General features: G+C 43.5%; 1 protein-coding gene across 2 annotated transcripts in view; it reads right to left on the minus strand.

Moving 5' to 3' along the window:
* CEP126 (centrosomal protein 126) overlaps positions 1-23,411 on the minus strand; it is a 61,014-nt gene that overhangs the window by 11,344 nt on the left and 26,259 nt on the right. For both annotated transcript variants that reach the window (XM_066586526.1, XM_066586534.1), the window contains 5 exons: positions 16,523-16,668; positions 15,516-15,633; positions 12,960-13,161; positions 2,114-4,115; positions 1,404-1,544 (listed from right to left, as the gene is read on the minus strand). In XM_066586526.1, the coding sequence (XP_066442623.1) occupies positions 1,404-1,544; positions 2,114-4,115; positions 12,960-13,161; positions 15,516-15,633; positions 16,523-16,668 (2,609 nt within the window). The remainder of the gene's footprint in view (positions 1-1,403; positions 1,545-2,113; positions 4,116-12,959; positions 13,162-15,515; positions 15,634-16,522; positions 16,669-23,411) is intronic.

A 23,411-nucleotide genomic window follows, 5' to 3' on the forward strand; every position in this document is an offset into this window, starting at 1 on the left:
GCGAAAAGAAGAGCGAGCAGAAGGTAACACAAGACACTGGTGTTTGTTATACATAAGAAACCCTTAAAGGGCTTGTACCAGAATTTCAAGTTATCCCCTATACACAGGCGAGATCACCGATGAGACCCCCGCCATTCTCCGGTGCCCCACGATCTCCTCAATACTGCACCCCCCTGAATGGAGCGGTGGCTATGCAAGCACACCAGCCCCCCATTCACTTTCCATGGGACTGCACCCGCTTGGGTATTTCCATCAGCCCCATTGAAATGTATAGAGTGCTGCCCGCTTCTGCTCAGCCAGCGCTCCAATCATAGTGAGGTCACGGCGAAAGGAGAAGCAACTCTGCAGTGACAGTCAGAGCTGGACAGGGAGGCCTGCTTTCAAGATTGGCAGGGGTCTCAGCGGTAAGACCCCCACCGATCAGCAAGATTGGATAATGGGACAACTTGTAATTGTGGTACAACCCCTTTAATAGAGTATCCATTAAATTGAAAAAAGTACAAAATAATATTCTTACAAAAAAAAAACAGATATTATAAGTTTTTCATCAGATTTGCTGAAGTTTCACACTAATAGCTATTGATGGCACATTACTAGGATATGCCATTAGTGTATGATCACTGAGTGTCACGCTGCTGGGGCCCTTACAGCTCACAAGAACAAAGGGGCCAATGCAAATGCTGAGATCAAAGCTGTTGCACTATAAAGCCCCCTCCTTGAGCCTTGCACATGTGACTGGTAGCCAACTGTAATATGGCACACAAAGCCTGCTATGTCTCCATAATGTACCCGTGTCCTCCAATTTCATGAAAGTCTAGAAGGATAACGTTTCTGCTTATGGAGAGCGCCAAGTTAGAATAGGAAGCCTTGTAGGCCATGCAATGATCCCTGGGTAAAAGGTATGCAAATAGGAGAGACACAAATGTTAAGTTGGACATTGACTTAGAGGAAAGCTACCTTCCAATACGTGGCGCTGCAGAGGCATTACACCATCTCGAATTTGTATACCTTTCTCCCAGGGAGCATCACACAACCTACAGTGTCATGTCCTAACTTTTTGGCACTCTCCAGAAGGAGAAACTTGATAAACATAGGCCTCACACCCACCCAACCCGGCTATATGCCGATGAGGGACAAATACCCCAGAATGTTTGTAGGTGGGTACTTTTTGCTAAAGACATTGATTTGGCTTATATCCCTAGTCATGTTGCAATGATGACTGTTTGCAGCGGCAGTGTGCCAGCAATCATCTGATCAGTGGGGATTCTGAGTGGTAGACTTCTGCTGATCAACTATTGATGACCTATCCTGGTGATTGATCATGAACAGTAAAATTCTGTAAAAGTCCCGGACAATCCCTTTAATGCTAAAGCAAATGACAATTCTAAAAATCTAAACCTCACCGTTATTAAGTGGGGAGAAAAAGCCATTCATCCTTGAAAGGGACTTCCAGTTATTTAATGTTGCTCCATCAATTACGATATGGGACAGGTTAGGCCGCACGTTCTGTAAATTAGAAGGCAGATCGCCAGCCCGGAAATCACCTAAAATACAACAAGTTCTATTACGAGGGTCAGATATCACATGATCACTCAAACATTTAAAACATAGGTTTTTACTCTACTTTATAATGCTATCAGCTGTCTCATTTTCTTTGTATCTCAGATGGCCCGCCATGCCTAGGAATGCCCAAAAAAGGCCCATTTTGCACAGGAAAACGGAGTAAGTCCAGCGTTGGGTAAAAAAACTCTTTTTCTTGATTGAAAAATCCAGGCAGACGTCGAGGAACAAGAAGCATGTGCCGTCTTATATGTTTCAGGCAGACATGTTGCCCTTAATCATAGACTGGTAACACGTAAGATGGCACATGCTTTTTGTTCTTCTAGGTCTGTCTGGGTTTTCCAACAGAGAGAGTTTTTTACCCGACGCTGGACTTACTTCATTTTCCTGTGCATTAGTTGTGGTTTCCAGCCAGTCCTTGCATGGGGGCGACTGCAGAGGAGCTGGTTTCTGGTTTTCGAATGCCCATTTTGGGTATATTTGCATAAGCTGATCCATTTCATGAGACGATTCCACAAAACTAATTCGATTAGGAAGTATAAATAAAACCCACCTGTAGCAGCGTTTTTGTGGGTTAAGGCACTTCGAACTCCTTGCCATAAGAGAGCAATTTCGTCATCCGTGGGCGTGTGGTCTAGACGCAGTCCATTTTCATTGAAAACTGGTTGCCGTTTGATGGGAACATGCAAGCTTTCTTGCAATGCCAATACCCGTTCACTATTCAATGTGAGAGCAGCCTTTGAAGCATGGTCCCTATCAGAAGGAGTGTAAGCCTGAGTGGTCTGCGTACTACCCGAAGAATGAGGCATGGTGTGATAAGCTTTATTGTCCCTGCTTATACTATAGTTGCTGGATGACACCACCTTGTTTAAATTATTAACCTGAGAAATGCTTGTGTTCGCCGGCAGAGTCTTGGCCTTTGTTGCTAGCTCTCGGTTATTATCCGATGCCGGTCTTGGAGGAGGATGCGGGCTCATGATCTTTCCCTGAGACCTTGCAATTTTGCCGGCCTCAGTTGCCGACTGAGGTCGAATTATAATACCCTTCCTATTCCGGTGTACCACTGATGGGGTTCTAGCTGATTTTGCACGTCTTACTACCCTAGTTTTCGCTTTCGGAGGGCTTCTAACAGTGTGCATGTGTCCGACAGAGTTTGAATCCTCATCTTTGGTCATCATCCATGCCTGCTTAGTGAAATGATAACCGGTAGAGAAGACAGAGCTGGGAGTTCCAGCAGAAGGTCCATTTGGAGAAGTTGTAAGAGTTAGGTCATTCTCTTTGCAATGTGCCATAACAGGGGATTCGACTGAAGACTTTTTGATAACCTTCATTGTCTCAGTCATTCCTGGTACATCTTGATCTTCCATGATTTTCTCAATTTCATCTAACCACCTCAATTTTTTATTGTTCGTTTTCTTATGCTCTTTCTCTTTTAGCAATTCAACGCTGTCTCGAATGCCAATAGATCCTCTGTCCCCCATAAGGACCATCTTGCTAATACCTATTGCTCTGCTGTATGCATTCTCATACTTGGAGCCTTTCTTCAATATGCTCTTCAACAACTTTTTCCCTTCTTTTCCGGCACTATTAATTCTCGACTTTCTATAGACCGTACTCAAGGGCAGGTCAGGGTGATCTAAAGCAAGTGTTCCATTTTGATCACCCTTTACATTTTGTATTACTCTTAAATCAGTGTTGGGATTTTGTGTTGGTGAAGACCTTTTTTGATATGATGGACTCTGTTGACTATTGATTTCGACAGGTTTACTATGGCCATTTTTCATGGTATGAAACTGTGTATTGTATATATTTGTAAGGATCTCTGGGTCAGAAATTGAGCTCATTGAATGGAGCTTATTGGAGTGTTTACTGAGTTTTAAGTCTGTGCTTACATTGTATTGGCAGCTACCGGCAGAACTTTCGGGAAATGATACTACCACTGGGGTTGCCAAAGGTTGAGTCATTGTGGGTTTTGTTGACAGTCCAAGGTGTTGTGGTGTGTCTTTGTTATCATGAGGCGTAGAAGTCTGATTTGTCTGTCTTGGAGTTGGGTCGGGAGTGGCCCAAGCTTTGCTTGGTCTAACCACAGCATTACAAGTTGTATTGTCTCTGTCATAATAGTACAACTTGTTCTCCGTTACGGAGACTCGAGATACATGATTTAGATCTTGATTTGCTATTGAGGCATTGTATGTGCTTACGGGATGTGTGTTGCCATTCCTTGTTAATGTATCCATCGTTTTCTGTTGAAATCCATTTTGGGGGAGACTCTCTTGGTCTCCCATTGGGAACCTCTTTTCTATAGTCATCTCTTCAGGTAAAAATTGGGAAGACTCATGAAAGTTGGGTTGACAGTTTAAGTTATTGACACCACCATCAGTGTTATGATATCCCCTATTCACAGAAGAAGAAATTTCGGTAAATGGTTTGTGTAAATGGTCGGATAAAAAAAACGTGCTATTTTCTTCTTTTACAGCCTCTAAATTTTCTTCTAGGCTGTCCAAACTTGACAAGCTGTCTTCGCGTGCAAGCTGTTCAACTTCCTGGTGAAAATTCTGTGAATACAAATGAAGGTTTTAGATCAGTGTGGGCTTACCATCTCTAATCTATCCTTTTTCTATGGACTATAAATTATAATTATGCCCAGTAAAAGCCTTTATTAGCAACAACGGACAACTGCTTTAAGCCTTCCTTGTATTACATGGATGGTCTTTTATCTGAATGGCCGCCACGTTATACTACATTTCCTTATGCATTGACTGTTGCAGAAGGAAATACCTGGCTGGCTGCATCTTCTCTTACGAAAGCACCTGTTTGCCGTGGCAGTCTCATTTTTAAAAGGGCATCCTATGTTGATACAACCCCTTTAACATCCCCTCCAGAAATCTTTGTTTGTTGATTAATGTTGTATCGCAAGTTTTACAAATTTGTTCAGAAGAGAGCTACTTCTCCTGACGTCCCATATACATGGACGCTTGGTTCAGCCAAACATTAATGTGTCTTCAATGGGTAGAGGCGAGTAAGCCCCTACCAGATGCCTCTGGCAGTGGCTTACCTCCAAGAAGGAGAAACATCCCAGGGAACCTGGAAGGGAATCATTATAAAAGCAACCTACAGTATGGTGTACTTGGCTTAGACATTCTGAGAAACACCTCTCATCCCAATCTCTACATCCAAAACGTGTCTTGTGATTCTCACCTAATGTATGTGCTCAAAGCACAAGTGTTTTCACCTGACTCATCATCATTACATGGTAATTTCAGCAGCCTGATGTTGTTTGCACACACAAAAATATTACGTATTTTGCTAAAAAAAAAAAAACATCACTGGTTCTCTGGTCCTTCTTAATGTGGCTATGCACCTTAGATAGCTGTTGGTTCAATGAGCGTTTGGCCAACAACTATTCCTCCCAACCCCTCTATACACATCCATGCGTGGCCGGACCTTCATGTGTTCTCAATAGGCAAAGCAGAATAAGACACTGCTAGAGATCTCTGGGAGAACACAGGATCGGGCATGTTGAAATCAATAATGCTGATTCTCCTCCCCCTTCTTCACCGATATCTGCCATCAAGGGAGAGACTGTATAGCCCTATACACATAAAATGGTCAGCTGGTCCTGCAAATGTCAATCATTGAGACTGCTTCTTTGTGAGAGAGGTCAACACCCTTTTAAATAGTTTTTTTGCATGGGCCATCAGTGGCCATGTTACCAAGACATCTCTTGTGTCTTCCATTTTCTTTGGATTTCTCTTCCTCATCACATTCACCAATCTCAAACCCACCAACTGTTAAAAAACCCTTACACATTAGAGAATAGGCCAAACCCGCTGTGTTCAGCAGGGCTAGATGACTATCTGATGTGTATGGGGAAACTCACGTCACTCCTGCAAAATATCATGTTGGAGAAAAGAAGAGTTAAGCATGCTGAATTTCAATGACTTTTGTTCTCCATGGAGACTCTCAACTTGTCCCCTCCATACATCTCTGACCTAATTTTCTAATACCTCCCCACACGTAGTTTCTGTTCCTCACAAGAACCCCCTGCACTGCTCTCCTCTAGATGAGCGAGCACGCTCGGTTAAGGCAGTTACTCAAATGAGCATCGCTCTTTTCAAGTAACTGCTTACTGGTCCGAGCAGATTCCGGGGGGAGGGGGGGATTGAGAGAGATCTCTCCCCCCCCCCCCTGCTTACCCCCCTGCCGCCCCCGCTCACCCCCGCATCTGCTCTGACAAGTATGCAGTTATCGAGAAGAGCGATGCTCACTCGAATAACTGCCTTAACTGAACGTACTCGCTCATCTCTAATAAAGACATAAACAGGGTTATGTGAAACTGAGGATGCAAACCTTACAAAGGTTATACTGTATGGCTACATATATGCACCTGTAAAAGTTGACCAAATTAAGAGGGTTTGTCCGGGTGCAGACAATTAAAAAAAACCAAACTGAAAATGTTTTTAAACAACAAAAGCAACCATTGGTTCCCCAAGGGATCCAACACTGCAGCCCCGCCATCCTCCCACTCTTTGTTTACAAATGGCTATAACTTGACCCTTGCATCCAATCAAAGGCTGCAGCAGTCAAGTGCCGTTCTTCTGGCATCATGGCTCCCAGCATGTTAGCTGTGGTGCCAGGAGAACACCATGTGATTACTGTGACCTCCGATTGGTCAGGTGGTAGCCGGTCATAAACAAATTGGCAAAAGTGATGAACCGGAACAGATCAAGGCTGTCTTCAGGCAGTCGTATGCTGGCCACACTATACGGACGTAATACTCAGACTTCCTGCATTTCGACTGGACTGAACTTAGATAATCACTATGGTAGGTTCTACATTCGTTTCACTAAAACCACAGCAGGTCAAGGCATCGCAACCATAATCCAGACGCTAAAGTAAAGCCGTGTTACAGCTATCGAAACCCCGTATCCTTTGCACCCTTTACTTTTTTATTTCCTATTAGGTGTTATCTGTTCTACCTTGAAAAAAGTGCTTTAGAAGATGAATGGGTGAACAATGGCTGACAGTCAGAACAATAAAACGCGTCAGCATTCATGCCAGCACTATTTATTGCCCTGTTATCGTTACATAGTTCTAATTACAAACAATTAGATGTATTGCTAGGAGACGCCCTTTCTTATTTAACTCCACTTTTAACTCTTATGATCCTCTGCGTGTTAACATTCAGATCCACCAACACCACAAGTGCTCGTCATTATTACATACAGTGCCAGTAGCCTAAAGCTGAAGTACATGTGGTGGTAAAATGCAGTAAATATACTATTTTATATAGATATCCTGTCCTTTTTACGGTGGCGATGCAAGTTACATAACTGAAGGTCCACCAACTATTCCTCCCCGCATAGACATGCCACATTAATGTTTTCTTAAAAGAGAATAAGCAGACCCCTCTGGCAGTGGTCAATCTCCCCAGAGAACAAAGGAGCAGGCATGTTGACATCCAATATGCCCGCTCCTTCCTTGCACCCCACATCTGCTGTTGGGAGATAGTCTGGACATCTCCATACACATTAAACGGTTGACCATTTCTACCAACCTCAAATCAGTGAGCTCCCTTCTTGGAGCCCAAGGCTGATATGTAATGTCTACAGGCACCTTTAGTCTTTTATTTTAATTGACATAAATGGAAAAAAAAGTCAAAAAATTCTGTGAACTGAAAAAAACAATGTTCACCAAATTAAAAGGGGATGTCTGGGAGTGGACAACTTTTAAAAAATTGATGAAAAGGTGTTAAAACAATAAAAGCAGGTGTACTCAACCAATTGTTTCCCCAGGAACCCAGCAGTGCAGCCCCACCGACCTCCCAGCCTTTGTTTATGAATGGCTACCACCTGACCACTGCAGCCAATCAGAGGTCACAATAATCCCATGCCGTTCTTCAGGCATCATGGCTCCCGGCACGTGAGCTCTGATGCCAGGAGAAAAGCATGTGATTATTGTGACCTCTGATTGGCTGCAGTGGTCAGGTGGCAGCTGTGTATAAACAAACATCGGGAAGAACGCAGGCGCGGCAGTGCTAGATCGCCAGGGAATGAACAGGTAAGTACAACGGCTTTTATCGTTAAAACACATTTTTAAATAACTGTCCGCACCCGGGGACCCCTTTAAGTCATTTTTTAGCGTGGGCCACTCGAGCGAGTAGTGCCTTATTCGAGTACCTGCCCGCTCGTTTCTAAAGATTTGGCTGCCAGCGGGGGGCGGGGAGCGGCGGGGGAGAGCGGGGAGGAACGGAGGGGAGGTCTCTCTCTCACTCTCTCCCCCTGCTCACTCCCGCAACTCACAGCTCACCCGCGCCGGCAGCCAAATCTTTAGAGACGAGCGGGCAGGTACTCGAATAAGGCACTACTCGCTCGAGTAGTTTGCCTTATCGAGTATGCTCGCTCATCTCTATTCTGTACCCTTTTACTGTGACCTCTGTAATCTCCACCCTCGCTAGAGCCTCCATGTACACACTGCCGCAGTCTCTCAAGGGCTTTTTACATGACCCAACAATCTGGGAAGAACGTTCCTAGAAACATTTGTTTGACTGAATGTGCCGCCAATCAGCTGATGAACGTGCAAACGCTCATCTTGTATCCAGCACAGGATATTCACGCTGCTGGCAGCACATCTCTTGTGTGAAAAGGCAATGTGCTGCTGATGATGACAAGACTCTCCACGGTCAAACGATGGTATGAGCGATCGTTCTTCCCCTAATAGAGGCTGAATTGGCCTAGTACCAGAATTAGGAAAAGGAGCCTTAGGCCGGCTTCACACGAGCGTTAACGCATTCTATGCGCCTGAGCGCTGCAATTTGGCGCAATGAACAATGCTTTTTTTTTTGCACACATCAACGTATTTAAATACTCTTTGCCCTCGCAAGGCATGTCCATTTGTGTGCGGCAAGCAAACCAGTAATTAAAATGTCAGATTAGTTGCAGATGTGTTCTTTTTCCAGCACAATTACGCAGTGTTTGACTCATCTCCTTGCGTATTGCACGCGCATTTTCGTAACCCCCCATTGACTTCTATTGGGACCTTTGCTGCACAAATCTGCAGAAAAATAGAACATGCCCTATTTTTATTTTTGCAAGCCCAAAATGCGCGCTCAAAATTCAGAAATGTGAACAAAGTCATTGGAATCAATCGGTTCAATTCTCTGCACATTGTGCGCAATTACACCTGTGTGCAGGAGCCCTCAGGCCGTACGGGGCCTCCATATCATGTGGCCACTGTATTCGATAGATTGGCAGCGCCACATGGGATGGAGTGTGCCACGGGACGGTAGGCCATGCTCAGGTTGAGGCTACTAAGAGGGGAGCTCACTGAGGGGTTATTCACATTGGCGCTTCTGGGTTCCCTTTTCCTGCTCCATTATGGGAGCAGCCGAATAGAACCGTCATATGACAGAACCGAAAGGTGCTGAACGCATCCCATTAACTATAATGGGGTCCATTCAGTTTCCGCCTGAGCATCTGGCATTTTAAAGGATGAAATAGTGTTAATTAATCCTGTTTTCAATGGAATTGGGCCATTTTTAGACGACCATCGTGGGTCCAGCTCTTGGCCAAAGTTCACTTTGCTGGGGACGCCATGGCCAGCGAGACATTTTCCTGCTGTAGTATTTTGTGACGGCCATTTAGATGAATGGTTGTCCATGTAATGAAAGGATGCTTTGAGTCCAACAGAACAGCAGCCTCTCTTGTAGGGGGTCTTTCTGAGGGCACTTAAAAAGTTGCATTGTAATCAGAGGTGCTTGCAAAGACGTTTTATGTCAATGACTAATTTATGGGCGACTCCAACGGGTATGTATTTTCCAAGTTATGATCCTCAAGTGTCTTTATGAAATGACAGATTTTACATAAAGGTGGAGCTCCCCTTTAATAAATAGTAACCTGTTGTCTCCCAAAGTAGTGCTTATTTCTGTAACCACCATAGACTTCACAGGTATCTCTGCTGCATTGTAGTCGGAGTCAACGAACCAATCATCGTTCTCCCAAAAGGTCTCGAAGAGTGAGACCCCCCCACCCCTGTCTATCAAGCATTTATGGCATGTGTGTAAGAATATGTAAGAGGGGAAACGACCCGGAAGGACAAAACCACAAAAACAGTATGAACCCATAGAAGAAGACAGCAGTGAGATGAAGTCTGACTTCTTGCTGACGGATCCTGTAGGTTCGCGTCTCCCGTAATGACTTGTGGATGAAGAAAGACTTAAGAATGTGAATGTATTCTGGACGGATTGTAATGGGTGAAATGTGAGGCGTAGGAGAATGTGTCTACTTGTGATGGGGTGAAGGACGACTGGGAGCCGTCACGTATGGTCAGCATTCCAGGAGCGACGGAACATGTTAGAGCGATCCGGATCCTGAGCTGCTTGTGATACATCAATTATATTACTATATAGTATATGGAAAGCGATCACAAGTCCTGTTGGCGGGTATATATCATATTCAATGCACAGGTCAGTGCAGGTAAAGTGAGATTTCAGGGAGAATCAGAAAAGAAGGACAATACATACAAAAACTTTTCAGCTCTTCAAAACTGATGACCTATTCACAATAGGCAATCATCGGGGTTCTGCCACCCGTCGTTGTCACCCAGCAGGCCGCAGATGACTGCACATTTTGCAGTGACATGGAGAGGGAGCTGTGCCTGCAATATCACGAGGGCCACAGCACAATGTATGGCGCTGTCCGCTTCCTGCTCCATACACCACGGCAGCGGCCCAGCAATCAGGTGATTGGCTGAGGTCCTGGGGAGAAAACTCCCACCGGTGAGCTATTCATAACCTATCCTGTGATCGTAAGCATAGGTCATCGATTTTGAAGAGCTGGCAAACCCCTTTTAGGGCATGTTCACACGTTGCTCATTCGCTGCAGACATCACCCTTTCGAATGAATTCAAATCAAAGGGGTGAAACGTGCTGCAGATTCACACCTTGCTGATAGATTTTGGTGTAAACGTACCCTAAAGGAGTTGCGTAGTTAAAAACATCGTTTCTAGATTTGGTTAAAGAAAGAGTGCGGAGTTCTGTTGAGGATCCCTTTTTCAGCCGGAGTTAAAGAGACTCTGTCACCATTATCTTGCAGCCCTCGCTGAAAAAAGCTGGAGGATAAATCATCAATATACTAGACCTGGCAAACCCCTCTACACGAAACTGCTCGGCCGTTAACAACATAGTCTGACTTGTGAGCTGCACCGAGGTTCAGCATGCGGCCGCATCTCAGATGTGCAGTTACCGTGGAACAGATTCTGCGTGTGACTCGACCCCTAGGTGCGTTCATCTGTAGCGTGTTTTAGTGTGGATCCACACTAAAACCCGCAATGGAATCTGCAGATTTTAAGCCAGTTTTTACTGCAGATCTGTAGCAGATATCACGCTTTCACTTGATGCATTCTGCTACGGATCTGCACCAATGGTGCCGATTTTGACATGGATGTTGGGGTGGAGTTTCCGCAGCTAGAGATCGGCACCAGTTCCGGTACACGTGAACGGACTCTTAAGCTTGGAATTTCTAAAAGTCTAGCAGTAGACATTTCCCGTATATGTAATGAATCAGATATACTTTGTTCCTATAAGCTGCAGACGTACATTACTTTATATGCTTAGTTATACAATCGTTAGTAAAGCTGCGGACCCCCTTTAAAGGCACACGCTCTACTTCCGTGACCGCTAACCTGCTGCTTTAGTATCCAACCAAGAAAAACACCGCCATCTAGTGGTTCTATATTAAAATGCTTAGAAAAACTCGAAAGACTTGAAATGATTGCGCTAGTTAAATCAGCTGAAACAACAACAGTATAAATATGCCGACATGGAGACAAATGAGGGTGTGTTTGCCTGCTGATGGCTTACCTCCCTGCTGACTATTTAGAGCTGGGAGATACAATTGTCTCGTCAGACATTCATGTCCCTACACATGCTGATAGCGCCAAACAGTATACAGACTATTTGTAATGTAAGCCAAAAAAATGGTAACGGCGCAAAGTTCCAATTTAGACCAAAATGGGAAAAGTCCAACTTCAGCATGCCCCCAGGTGGGCTAAGGAAGGGGTTATCTACCCAGAAACACGTTCTTTCAGCTGGGGTTTGTTAATGAAAGAGAACTTGGGCCTTTCCCATTTTGTCTCACGTTGTCTAAATTGGAAATTTTCTGCTGCGACCAGTTTTCTGGTTTACATTACAAGTAATGGTGTGGAGAGTATACCAAGAATGGTGTGATCAAGGAAAACATCAGCGAGAGGGCATCCTGTGGACACAAACAACTCATTGACGAAAGGGGCCAGAAGAGGATGTCAAGAATTCATCTGATGAACAGTCAGTGCACAGTCAAGCAACCTACAGCCGACTAGAACACTGGTGTTTTAACTAATGTGTCCGACTGCACAATTTGTCGTTCCTTAGCACGACCGAGCTATAACAGCAGGAAACCACTTCTAGCGTCATTGTGTCTAAGAAAAACCATAAAGTGAGACTCCAACAGGCAAAAGAACACACAAATTGTATCATAAAGCAGTGGAAAAACATCATCTGGTCAGAGGAATCAGATTTCTGTTGCAGTGTGCTGGTGGGAGATCAGAATATGGCACAAGCAGCCTGAATTGATGACCCCTTCCTGTAAAAGGGAACGCCCACAGCTGCTGATTGGAAGCCACAGATGTGCCCTCCTTAGCTCCTGAGTTCCCGCTGCTGCCTGCTCCTCTATTATCCCCTCCCACCATCCCCCTGCCAGCAACCACTGCAAGCGGCTCCAGCTGTCCTGCTGCAGCCACTTGTGCTGCAGGTCATGGTAGGGAAGCTTCTGACAGCAGCTCAGACAGTGCAGTAGCATCCAATCCTGCCGCTGGCTGCCCACCTTCAGGGAGTGGCCCCGCCACTGCAAGCGCTCGAGCTCCTGGAAACGGCTCCGTTGCTGCCGCTCTTGCTTCTGGGCGGCCAGCTTCTTGAAGCGGCTCAGATGCTGCTTATGGCCGGCCAAGTACTACAAGCGCCTCTGGCAGGCTCACTGCGTTCGCCCCTGCTTGGCCAGTTCCACCAGCCATGGCAAACCACCCCCCCAGGCACAGACTAACAGAAAGCGCTGCAAAACTCCTGCTCCTCTCTCCCCTCACTGTTGACAGAGGGCCATGAGACCCAATCAGCAGCTTTGGGGTGTTACCACAGCGATTACTGTAACTCACTATGTCTCCACCCATAGTTCCAGTGGAGAAATATTACACTGATACCCATATCAGCACCTCCAGCTAATCTGTAAGAAAACCTATCCCATGACGAATTGCTGCAGTTCTGAAGGCCAAAGGCCGTCCAACGTGCTTCTAGATGGGGGTCTCTAATAAAGTGGCCATGTAGTGTACATGCATCCACTAAGTATATTTTTAGCTGACAAGCGGCATACCTGCAGGTTGCTGAGATGCTGCTCCTCTAGAAGCCGCTGCGCTTCCTCCAGTTTGTGCTGGAAGTAGAGCTGATCACTATCTATCAAGACTGAGGATCTATCTTGAAAGATTCTTTCGATGTCCAGCGCTGTGGGCAGCTGCTGCTTTCTGGGCCACGTGGAGTGTCCTACTGATGAGAAACTGGAAGCGGTGTCTGTTGTTCTAGGAAGAAAAAAAAAAGGTTAAACTTAAGCATATATTTTTACCCATCAAGAATTTTTATTGAACATTTTTTAGATGTCCAAAGTTATTTGCAAGAAAGGAGTGCAGAAAACATCATATGGATTAACTGGAAATACGAGGGGTGGACAAAAATACGGAAACACTGTATGAAGTGCATGCCTTAAATTACATGGGATTATAAATCCCAATTTTAAGTGGAAGTAATATGACACACAAAGCTCTCAGCAAAGCAAGGGTTAAAAGGGCAGCTCAGTGCTAATGATTAAAATCCCATGCATTTCGTAAGGTGTTTGCATGGAATATATCTCAAGAATCATCAATGACAAAGAAATACTAAGTAGAAAATCTAACAAAACAAGAAAAAACAATAGAGTAGAATTGAAAGTAGACAAACTGAAGCCAAGGATTCGGCACGGAGTAATATTCTGTGGGCAGTTGTGACGAAGGACATGAATTTTTTCATAAGCATTATGTTCTGGGACAGTAGACATCAAAGCATTCATAGAGGGAGGCATGGGAGATCTCCAGTTTATAGGTAGGAGAAGTTTGTCGGAAAGGAGAAATGTGTAGGGGAGGATGGAGCAACATCAAACAACAATAGGGTTGTTGGTGATGTTTATACCAGCGACTATTCATAAGACCGGGCTCATACGACTGGATTTAAATTGCGGCATGCCGACCGCCCGGAGGCTCTACGGTAATCTGCGGGCATTGAAAGGCATGTATTTTCGAAGTTTGCTCCACAACTGCAGGCACGAATTGCATATTCCGCGAGTGTACGAAAAATCTTAGCATGCTCTATTTTAGTGCGGATTTCGGACGGAGAAGAGAAAGACAGAGAGGAGAAGAGAAGAAAAAAGAGGAGAAGAGAAGAAAAAAGAGGAGAAGAGAAGAAAAAAGAGGAGAAGAGAAAGAGAGAGACAAACGAGAAGAAAAGAGGAAGGGACAAACGAGAAGAAAAGAGGAAGGGACAAACGAGAAGAAAAGAGGAAGAGACAAACGAGAAGAAAAGAGGAAGAGACAAACGAGAAGAAAAGAGGAAGAGACAAACGAGAAGAAAAGAGGAAGAGACAAAAGAGAAGAAAAAAGGAAGAGACAAAAGAGAAGAAAAAAGGAAGAGACAAAAGAGAAGAAAAAAGGAAGAGACAAAAGAGAAGAAAAAAGGAAGAGACAAAAGAGAAGAAAAAAGGAAGAGACAAAAGAGAAGAAAAAAGGAAGAGACAAAAGAGAAGAAAAAAAGAAGAGACAAAAGAGAAGAAAAAAGGAAGAGACAAAAGAGAAGAAAAAAGGAAGAGACAAAAGAGAAGAAAAAAGGAAGAGACAAAAGAGAAGAAAAAAGGAAGAGACAAAAGAGAAGAAAAAAGGAAGAGACAAAAGAGAAGAAAAAAAGAAGAGACAAAAGAGAAGAAGAGAGAGAGAAAATTAATCTCACCTGATTGATATAAGAATGTTGCTTAGTTGTATTGGCAAACAATAGCGAATAAAGTTCTTTGTATTTATATAAGGTTTTTAGGAAAAAGCTAATTTGGGTAAAATTTGAAAGACTTTTCAGGAAGAATTGCAAATTCTGTTACTAAAGCTGAAAAATATTTCACTTAGCCCTCAAACATAAGGCCCAAGATAAAATATATGGACTTTTTATCCTATCCTTAAGGCCGCTTTCACTTGGGCGACGTTGTTGAGGCGGGATTTATGAATTGGCTGAGCCATGGCATTGATTGGCAAATTTATAAATTCTGCCTCCACAATGCGATGTCTGTGATTGGTTGTTCGGCCGATGTTCAGCCAATCAATGCAGCGCTGGATGAACCAATCACATTGGTTCATCCAGCGCTGCATTGATTGGTTCTTGAGCGCTGCTCAGCCAATCAGAGCCATTGCTTCCTGGAGGCTGGATTTATGATTCCCGCAACTAGGAAGTGATCTTCTGTGGGCAACCGAGAACTGACTTGGTGGAGGCACTAAAATGCCAGATTCGTATATAAGAAAAAGTAGAAGCTACTAATGGGGCTCGTATTAAATGTCCGGATCACAAGGAGTACCATCAGCATTATATTTCATGCCGTTCCTGGTTTGGAGCATTTGCTTTCCTCTCAAATTCAAAGTGCCAGAAGTAAAGCTGACAGAAACTCTTCCTCTACTGGTCAGCAAATTCATGGTCTTAGGCGTTGCTGGTGTCAGCTGCCATAAGGACACATTACTCTGGCGTAAGCTGTATTATTTCTAATCATATATAGAAAAGACTTTGAGAAATCCCACATTTGCATTAGTGATGAGCCGGCAGCCACCAACACTACAAGTATTCAAGTGCATATATAAAGATCATAAATTACCTGCCATTATTAGGGCTCCGGTAATTGGACAAGTAGTAATACGTAGAGGGGCTGGATCCTCGAATTTGGTCAAGTGCATCTTCAAGTTTTAGGGTTGGCCCTTTACGAACATTGTAGACTGTGAAATAGAGGGATAAGCAAGCGAAAAACACAAGAATGAGTGCTGAAATGTTCACACTCTAATTAAAGGGGTCGTCTGGGACTTTTACTATTGATGACTTAACCTTAGGATAGCGCTGTCTGCTTCCAATGCTGACCACAAGACAGTGGTGCTGGCAATCGGCTGATCGGCAGAGATTCCCAGTGGTAAATCCCCACCGGTCAACAATTTATGACCGGTATAGGTGATCAGTCAATTACAAGTTCTAGTGCCCTAAACCAGTTAAAGATTTTTTAAATTATTCTTAAAATATAAAAAGTAAGAAAAAAAATTCCCCATTTATAAAATTAAAAAACAAAACACATTTGGCATCTCTGCATTCATAAATGTAAGATCTATTAAAATAGCACATTCTGGAACCCGCATGAGGAACGTTTAAAGGAAAATAAAAAAAATACACAACACCGGAATTCTGCCTTTTTTTTTGGTCACCCCATCTCCAAGAATTTTTTTTTAGTAAAACGCAATCAAAAAGTCGTATGTACCCAAAAATAATACTAATAAAAACTGCAGAACATTCAGCAAAAAACTATTTTTTCTACTTCGAAATTAAAAAAAATGTTTCAGTACATTAAATGGTTCCACTGAAAAATACAACTTGTCCCACGAAAAAACAAGCCCTCATACAGCTATGTCAATGGGAAACTAAAAAAGTTAGGACTTTTTTGAAAGCGGGCAGGAGGAAGGAAATGAAATAAGGAAATAGGGCCATGATTTCAAGGGGTTAACACAGCATATTCGTAATGCCCAAACATAAATATAAAAGCCTTGTATTTTTTAATTGCCATCAGACAGTCTAACTATCCCCATATTATGGCACCTCCAGGTCTCTGGAGCAGTCACTCACCAGGTCTCCTGCGCTGGGATGGGGGGAGATGAGCCCGCTGAAACTTTTCAGTTGCTTCCTGAAGCTTTAACTTTCTCTGCTGAAGAACGTCTTCCCGGAACTTCTGCTCCTTTTGTTCCTCTTCTCTTTGTCTTTCCTCAAGAGCTCTTAGAAAAAAAACCATAAAAACATTCTAATACAACAGTAAAAACTCCACCTATAAAATCCTGAAGTGATGAATGAGCCGACCTGATAGTCTAAAGCAACATTACCCAAGAGGAGATTATTCAGGAGGACGCAGTCTCTGCTAGTACCGGGCTATAAAATAGGCGGTTCACACCCCGTTTACAGCTCACATTGTCCTACACTAAATACCTTGTAAAATACAAAAAAGCCATATAAAAAAATTCACAGGGCTGACATTCCAGCTCAGGACACCAGCGGATGACATAGAGATACCGTGACAGGTAGGGAGGGTGACTGCCACTAAAAAAATACAGGAAAAAGTTATAAAAAAGTTTTTAAAAAAAGTTAATACATGTAGATCTTACCTCTACGAACGTTCGACACAAGTCATCCCTGCAACTGAAATGTCTTGTGTGATTTGCAGCGGCACAGCGCAAAGGGTAATTAATTCTTGCCTTGACGTATTAACATTATCTACAGTACACACAGTCCAAAACATCACAGCGTAGACACGTGAACTGCAGACATAGTACAGAGACCTGGGCAGCTGCCAACGAAGGTGTAATATCATACAAAACAATGCTGGTACATTCAGCAGCGTGTGTCAGATGTCATATACGGCTGCCGCGCCGCTCTTGTGGCCGGGATCAGATTACGCAAGTTCTTGCTGTTTAACCCCTAAGATGGCATGGCCGGTAGCAACCGTGGCATCCAAGTGCTTATACAGAGTGTGACCATAGGTGCTCCTGGAGCATGATCATAGGGGGACCGATAGGCAACTGGTGGCTAGAATAGGTCTGACGTATATAGGATCCTATCAGTAGAAAGAGAAGATCAGTACAACAAAGAACAAGATGGCTAGATACAATCAAGGCCATCACCAATATGTCAATCGGCAAACTGAAAGAAGCCGTGAAAGACAGGAATGCGTGGAGAACATTGATCCATAGAGTGACCGAAGGTCGGATGCGACTGAACGGCTCATCACTCACGTCAGGCGTTGATGTAGAGCCCTTTTAGATGAGCTGAATCTCGTTTAACGAGCGAGTGATGTCACGGCTAACTCTGGTGCGGCAGAGGCATCGTTGGGTCATTCAAACAAGAATCGTTCAATCTTTCACATTGGCTGTATATCAGTGGGAGCGTTGAACCGCAGTCAGCGCTGTGCTTGAAATGCCGCGCTAATCACGATAACAGAGGGCTGTGTAAGATCAGCCTAAGGCCTCTCTCACGCAGGACGCTTCTTACCGCGATAAGTGCAGCGTCTTGAATGCTATGCTATCCGTGGTACAACGCCGCCCCTGATTTCAATGGGGGCCTTACAGACCGGTGCTCAAATGTGATTTTCGAGAGCTGTCTACTCAATTTTTGCGCTTTTTAACGCACCTCATCACCCATCACAATGATGGGGTGCGTTCAAAAAAATGCTGTCAAACTCTGTAACATGCGTTCAAAAATGCTGCACGAAATCACGCTGTGCTTTCCCAACGCATATGTGAGAGCAGCCTTAAGTGAGTGTGACACCGACAGGGATAATACACTGCAATACAGAAGTAGCACAACGTATTTTAAAAGCCATCAAAATGTCAAGTCCCATAGTGGGGCTAAAAATAGGAAAAAAAGGTCAATAAAGTTTATCAAAATATATAAATAGTAAAGAAAAAAAAAAAGATACAAACTTGGTTTTGCCATAACCATAGCAACCTAGACTATGAAGTGATCAAGTTATTTAACCCACACAACTATAGAAAAATTGCTGTTTTTAGTTCACCCCCCCCCCCCCAATAAAAAGAAAAAGAATAAAAATGAAATCCAAGTAATATTGGTGTACCCTGATATGGTGCCAATAAAAACTACAACCCGTCCAGCAAAAAATGAGCCCCTGTGAAGCGCTGTCAGCAGAAAAACAAAAATATTCTGGATCTTGCAATGTGGTGACACAAAAACAAAATATTTTTCAAAAATGGTTTATATTGAGCAAAACTGGTAAAACAAAAAACTACCGTTATATACATTTCGGATTGATGGAATGTATATAAACCTGCCGGGTAAACTGAACACGTCATTATTGTATAACGCACGGTGAAGGCTAGAAAAGAAAATCCCCAAAAACAATGTAGGAAACGCTGTGATACTCCAAAGAAAAACATTGTACTGGTGGAAAATCCAATATATTATATGTACCCCAAGATGGCGCCATTAAAGGGAACCTGTTAGCAGAGTTCATATTATTAAACTAATGTTATAATTAGAGATGAGCGAGTATACTCGCTAAGGCACATTACTCGAGTGAGTAGTGCCTTAGCCGAGTATCTCCCCGCTCGTCTCTAAAGATTCAGGGGCCGGTGGGGGGCGGCGGGGGAGAGCAGGGAGGAATGGAGGGGAGATCTCTCTCTCCCTCTCTCCCGCCCGCTCCCCGCCACAACTCACCTGTCACCCGCGCCAGACCCCCGAATCTTTAGAGACGAGCGGGGACATACTCTGCTAAGGCACTACTCGCTCGAGTAATATGCCTTAGCGAGTATACTCGCTCATCTCTAGTTATAATATTACGGTGCTTTAAGACAAGCCACTCTGATAAATTTGGCGCATCTGGTCTTAAGGTCCATTTAACCCTACCGAATTTCTCCTTTGAACTAGCGAGTGATGTCAGGGTTCGCTCTCTTGCACGCTGTTTATACAGGCAGATACATAGTCGCTCGTTCAACAAGAAATCGTTCAGTCTTTCACATTTGCTGACTGAGAACGACTGAACGATCGGTATTTAAACGCAACGATTTTTGAAGGCATCAACAATTATTTTTTTTGCCTGCAGAAAATAAACGATGAATGAAAGTCAAACGATTTAGCATCCGTCATCCGATGGTTGGCTGCGATTACCCCGAACCGTTATCGTTCACTTTCACTTGTTTGAACAACTTTTTGAGTAATGATCGTTCCATGTAAAAGGGCCTTAATTGTAAGTGGTCTATCGTTTGATAACATGCTGGCACTATGAGGGCAAAAACACACGGGCTTATACACCACTATGCTCGCTGCTAAAGAATGTAGTTGCGCATGAACTTTAATTTAAACTTTTTTTTAAATCGGACCATTTAAACTCCATGCCATAGCGTGCGAATTTGAAAAAACTCTATTTTTCCCGCAGATAGTTAATACAATTAACGGGCGAGAATACGCTAATTAAAACTAAACCGATGAAATCAGTGGTTCCGTTACGTCCCGTTATGCGGTGGTGATTATCATGGCCGAATGACGGGACTTAAACACACCATATGAAGAAGCCCTGAGTGCGCTGGATATGCAGGTACAGACCAGTACTACGGCAGGGCGCACATCGCTCGGTTCTAGTCCTGGCTGCGCACCATGTAGGCAGAAGGCTCATTATGTGAATGTGACTTCCCAGCTGGTGAACACTTAGTATGTAAATACCGTTCATTAACATTCCATGGAGTAATTACATGTAATAAGAGGCATTATGTTATGTGATGGACATTCACGGCTCACTACTCATCTAGAGGCAGGTTTCTAGATTTGATCGTCCAGCCGCGGGTTTGAAGTGTCTCTTTGAACCGATTTAAAGCGATATTCTGGGTCTGGGTAAAATTTTCAAAATTTCCCTAATGTTTCCATTTTTTGCCATTATTCCAAACTTCTATCTAAATCATCAAACTAAATTTCAGGACCGAGCCGACAACCGAATGCCAAACAATAATCCTGCACCTTTCGGTCGTCATTCATTTTATACAGGCATAAAAACCATCGTTGGCTCGTTCTCATTCCGTTTAAGCAGCGCTCGTTGGGTCCCTCTCATTGGCTTATGTGAAAGAATGAAGGATTCTGGTTGAACAAGTCAACGATGCATCTGCCTGTCTAAATAGGCTGCATGAGAGCGAATGAGGCTCCCTATGGATGAGCCAACTCATTTACATGAGCGAACGAGTGAGTGACGTCACGGCTAGCTCGTTCGCATTCACGCAGCCCGTTTACATAGTCCGATACATCATTGACTCGTTCAATGAGAGTCGTTCAGTCTTACACATAAGCAAATGTAGGGAGGGAGGCCATGGGTAAAGCAATATCTTTGTAGCTATTGCAAAATTACAGATTTTCGCCAAGTAAAAAGTATAGCTTTCGCTTTGTATCCCCGGAATACCCCTTTAAGACACCTTTAATAGGGTAATTTAACCCCTCCACATAACTTATCGTCTTAAGTCCATTTTAACGCCTTAATTTCACCCTTCAGACCCAATACATCAGTTCTCCTTTTGCGTTCAGCAGTTCTAACGTTTTTAGTCCTCGTCGGTGTAACTGTATGAGATCTTGTATTGTGCAGGACAAGTTCTAGTTTTTATAGAAATACATTTCAGATACATCTAATGTATTTAATAACTTGCATTCCTTTATTTGCTGGGGACACGGGTCATAAGGTTAATAAAACACCAAAATTGGAGAGGTTTCATTGTCTTAACCCTTTGCAATCCAATTTTGGGTTCAGGGTTTCCTAGGGGGCTTTCTCTTTCTGTCATTATACAATGGCGCCATCTGCTGGCTAGAGCCAGCACTGTGGTATAGGACATGCTGGAGAGGCCCCTAACAACAGAGCGGCCAGTAATATACAGTAAGAATACCCTGGCGGACATCTTCCGACATCGGAGCTGTACAATCTTCAATCAGAATGTCTTTAGACGTCAGACAGTGGATTGGAAAGGGTTAATGGTTTTGCACAAAACTAACCCTTTTTTTTTTTTTACAAGAAGACTTTATCAGAGCATTTTTCCATGGACAGAACTTTATATTAGGGTTTGTTTCTTGCAGGAGGACAAGGAACTGTTGTGGAATATTCTGTCCAGTGTGGAAGGTCCCTTGTAGTTTTTATTGGTACCATTTTGAGGCATAAACGACTTTTTGATTACTTTTTGGTCCTGTTTGGAGAAGCAAAATGAACAAAAAATGGCTATTTTGGCATTTTCTGTTTACTATTCTAAGAAATTTACTGTGCCGATAAATAATGTAACGTGTAAAAGTGCCGGTTGTTATGGATGTGGCGATATTATGTGTATTTTTTTTTTTCATTTTTAGATTTCAATTTTTAAAGCCTTGGGTAAGGAAGAAAACTTTTTTTTCACTTTTTTCTGTAAAAACATTTAGATGTGGCAGTCAGCAATAACTCTGGCGTCTGCAAGCTTAAACAGCATAAAGGAGTGATTAGATGAGCAAGTGTTCATCTTCTTAGTCCTTTTCTGGGAAACAAAAGACCCCAATATGTGACAATCAGAGAGCAAACATAAGACATTTAATTTTCCTTTTGGCTGTTTGGCCCTTACCAGGACCCAATCACCCAGCTTGAAAGGAGTCCTTTGGACTGCAGACTTTCTGACATGGGTTTTATTTTGCATTCGTGGATTCACAATTCAGGGGATTATTTAGAGTCTACTCTGGTGTTCATGTACCCATGCAGTGGTGGATCAGAGCTAAATTTCTACAAGGGGTTCCAAGTTTATTTCTCATACTGACCAGCCAAATAGCATTACATATGGAAAGCTGCTAGTTGGTCATAACTAGACAGTATTGGGGCCCACTTAGAGACTGGCTGATTAAAATCTAGTCAATCAACACTTCTAGTGGCTAATTAGTCTGGATTGTTTGCAAGGGGGCTCTTTGTTCAGGGGGTTTATACAGCTCACACAGCCTACAGGCTTGGCAAACCTCTTCAACAATACTTTACAGGTGAGGGCAGTAACATATTCATTGTCGCCAATGAAATGCCTCTGTGGGTCAAAAGTGATCTCCCTTTTCATAGACTTCCTCTGCGACCTTGTAGCCTAAACAAATGGGTACCACAATCTGCTATCTCGTGTCAACCTCTAACGGCAGATAAACTTTCCAATATAACTGCTGATTCTCAACCCTCAAGTGGTCCCGCTGCTGTAACAACCCTCACTCTTTGGAGGTTTTAAGACTTGTGTTTCCTCCTTGTTCGGTTTCCGGTGCTGGAGTACTCACTTCTTTACTTTAGCCAGACTTGTGTCTTCATCTGGGATTTTGACCCAAACATTGTTTGTTTTGCCCATCGTAGCTTCAGTGGCCACCCAACTTGACATGGGTTAGACTGAAGCGGGGTGGCTGCCACTTCAAGCCAAGTCTCTATCTATGAGCATGTAAGCACAATACCTTCAGCTGAACACGGTCCTCTATGGGTCATCCTCTATTCAAGAAGTTGGGGTTTTGCAGCACCAAGTCTAGTTATTCGGATGCTCGGTCTAGTATCCTGCTCTCTAGGTCTCAATCAGTCGTGCGTTCTGCCTGCAGACAGAGTGCCCACACACAGCGTTCCTGTAGTCTGGCTGCCAGCTGCATAAGTCTCTCTCGCTAACATTGTGGTTCTTGCGCCAAACACACCACATGGGAAACTGGGACTCCCTTTTATAAGTTTAAGCTCCAGCCGGTTTGAAGCATGGCTCCGGTCCTGACAGTTCACAACATCTAAATTAGACCTGATTAAACCATGTGACCTCCCAAATGGTCCTGTCAGCTCCATATACATAATACATAGATACATACACTGATGTTTAACCCCTTACACAGAGATAGGTTGAAGAAAGTTCAGTAATCAAAACCGTAAGGCAGGTATGTGATACAATTAGCAAGAACTCATTATTACAATATCCACAGGCCCACTTTTTGAAAGACAGAAAAAGGGAAGTCCCAGCTCACCTGCTTT

The sequence above is a fragment of the Eleutherodactylus coqui genome, chromosome 1, assembly GCF_035609145.1.
Source record: "Eleutherodactylus coqui strain aEleCoq1 chromosome 1, aEleCoq1.hap1, whole genome shotgun sequence".
In the NCBI taxonomy this organism is placed as follows: Eukaryota; Metazoa; Chordata; class Amphibia; order Anura; family Eleutherodactylidae; genus Eleutherodactylus; species Eleutherodactylus coqui.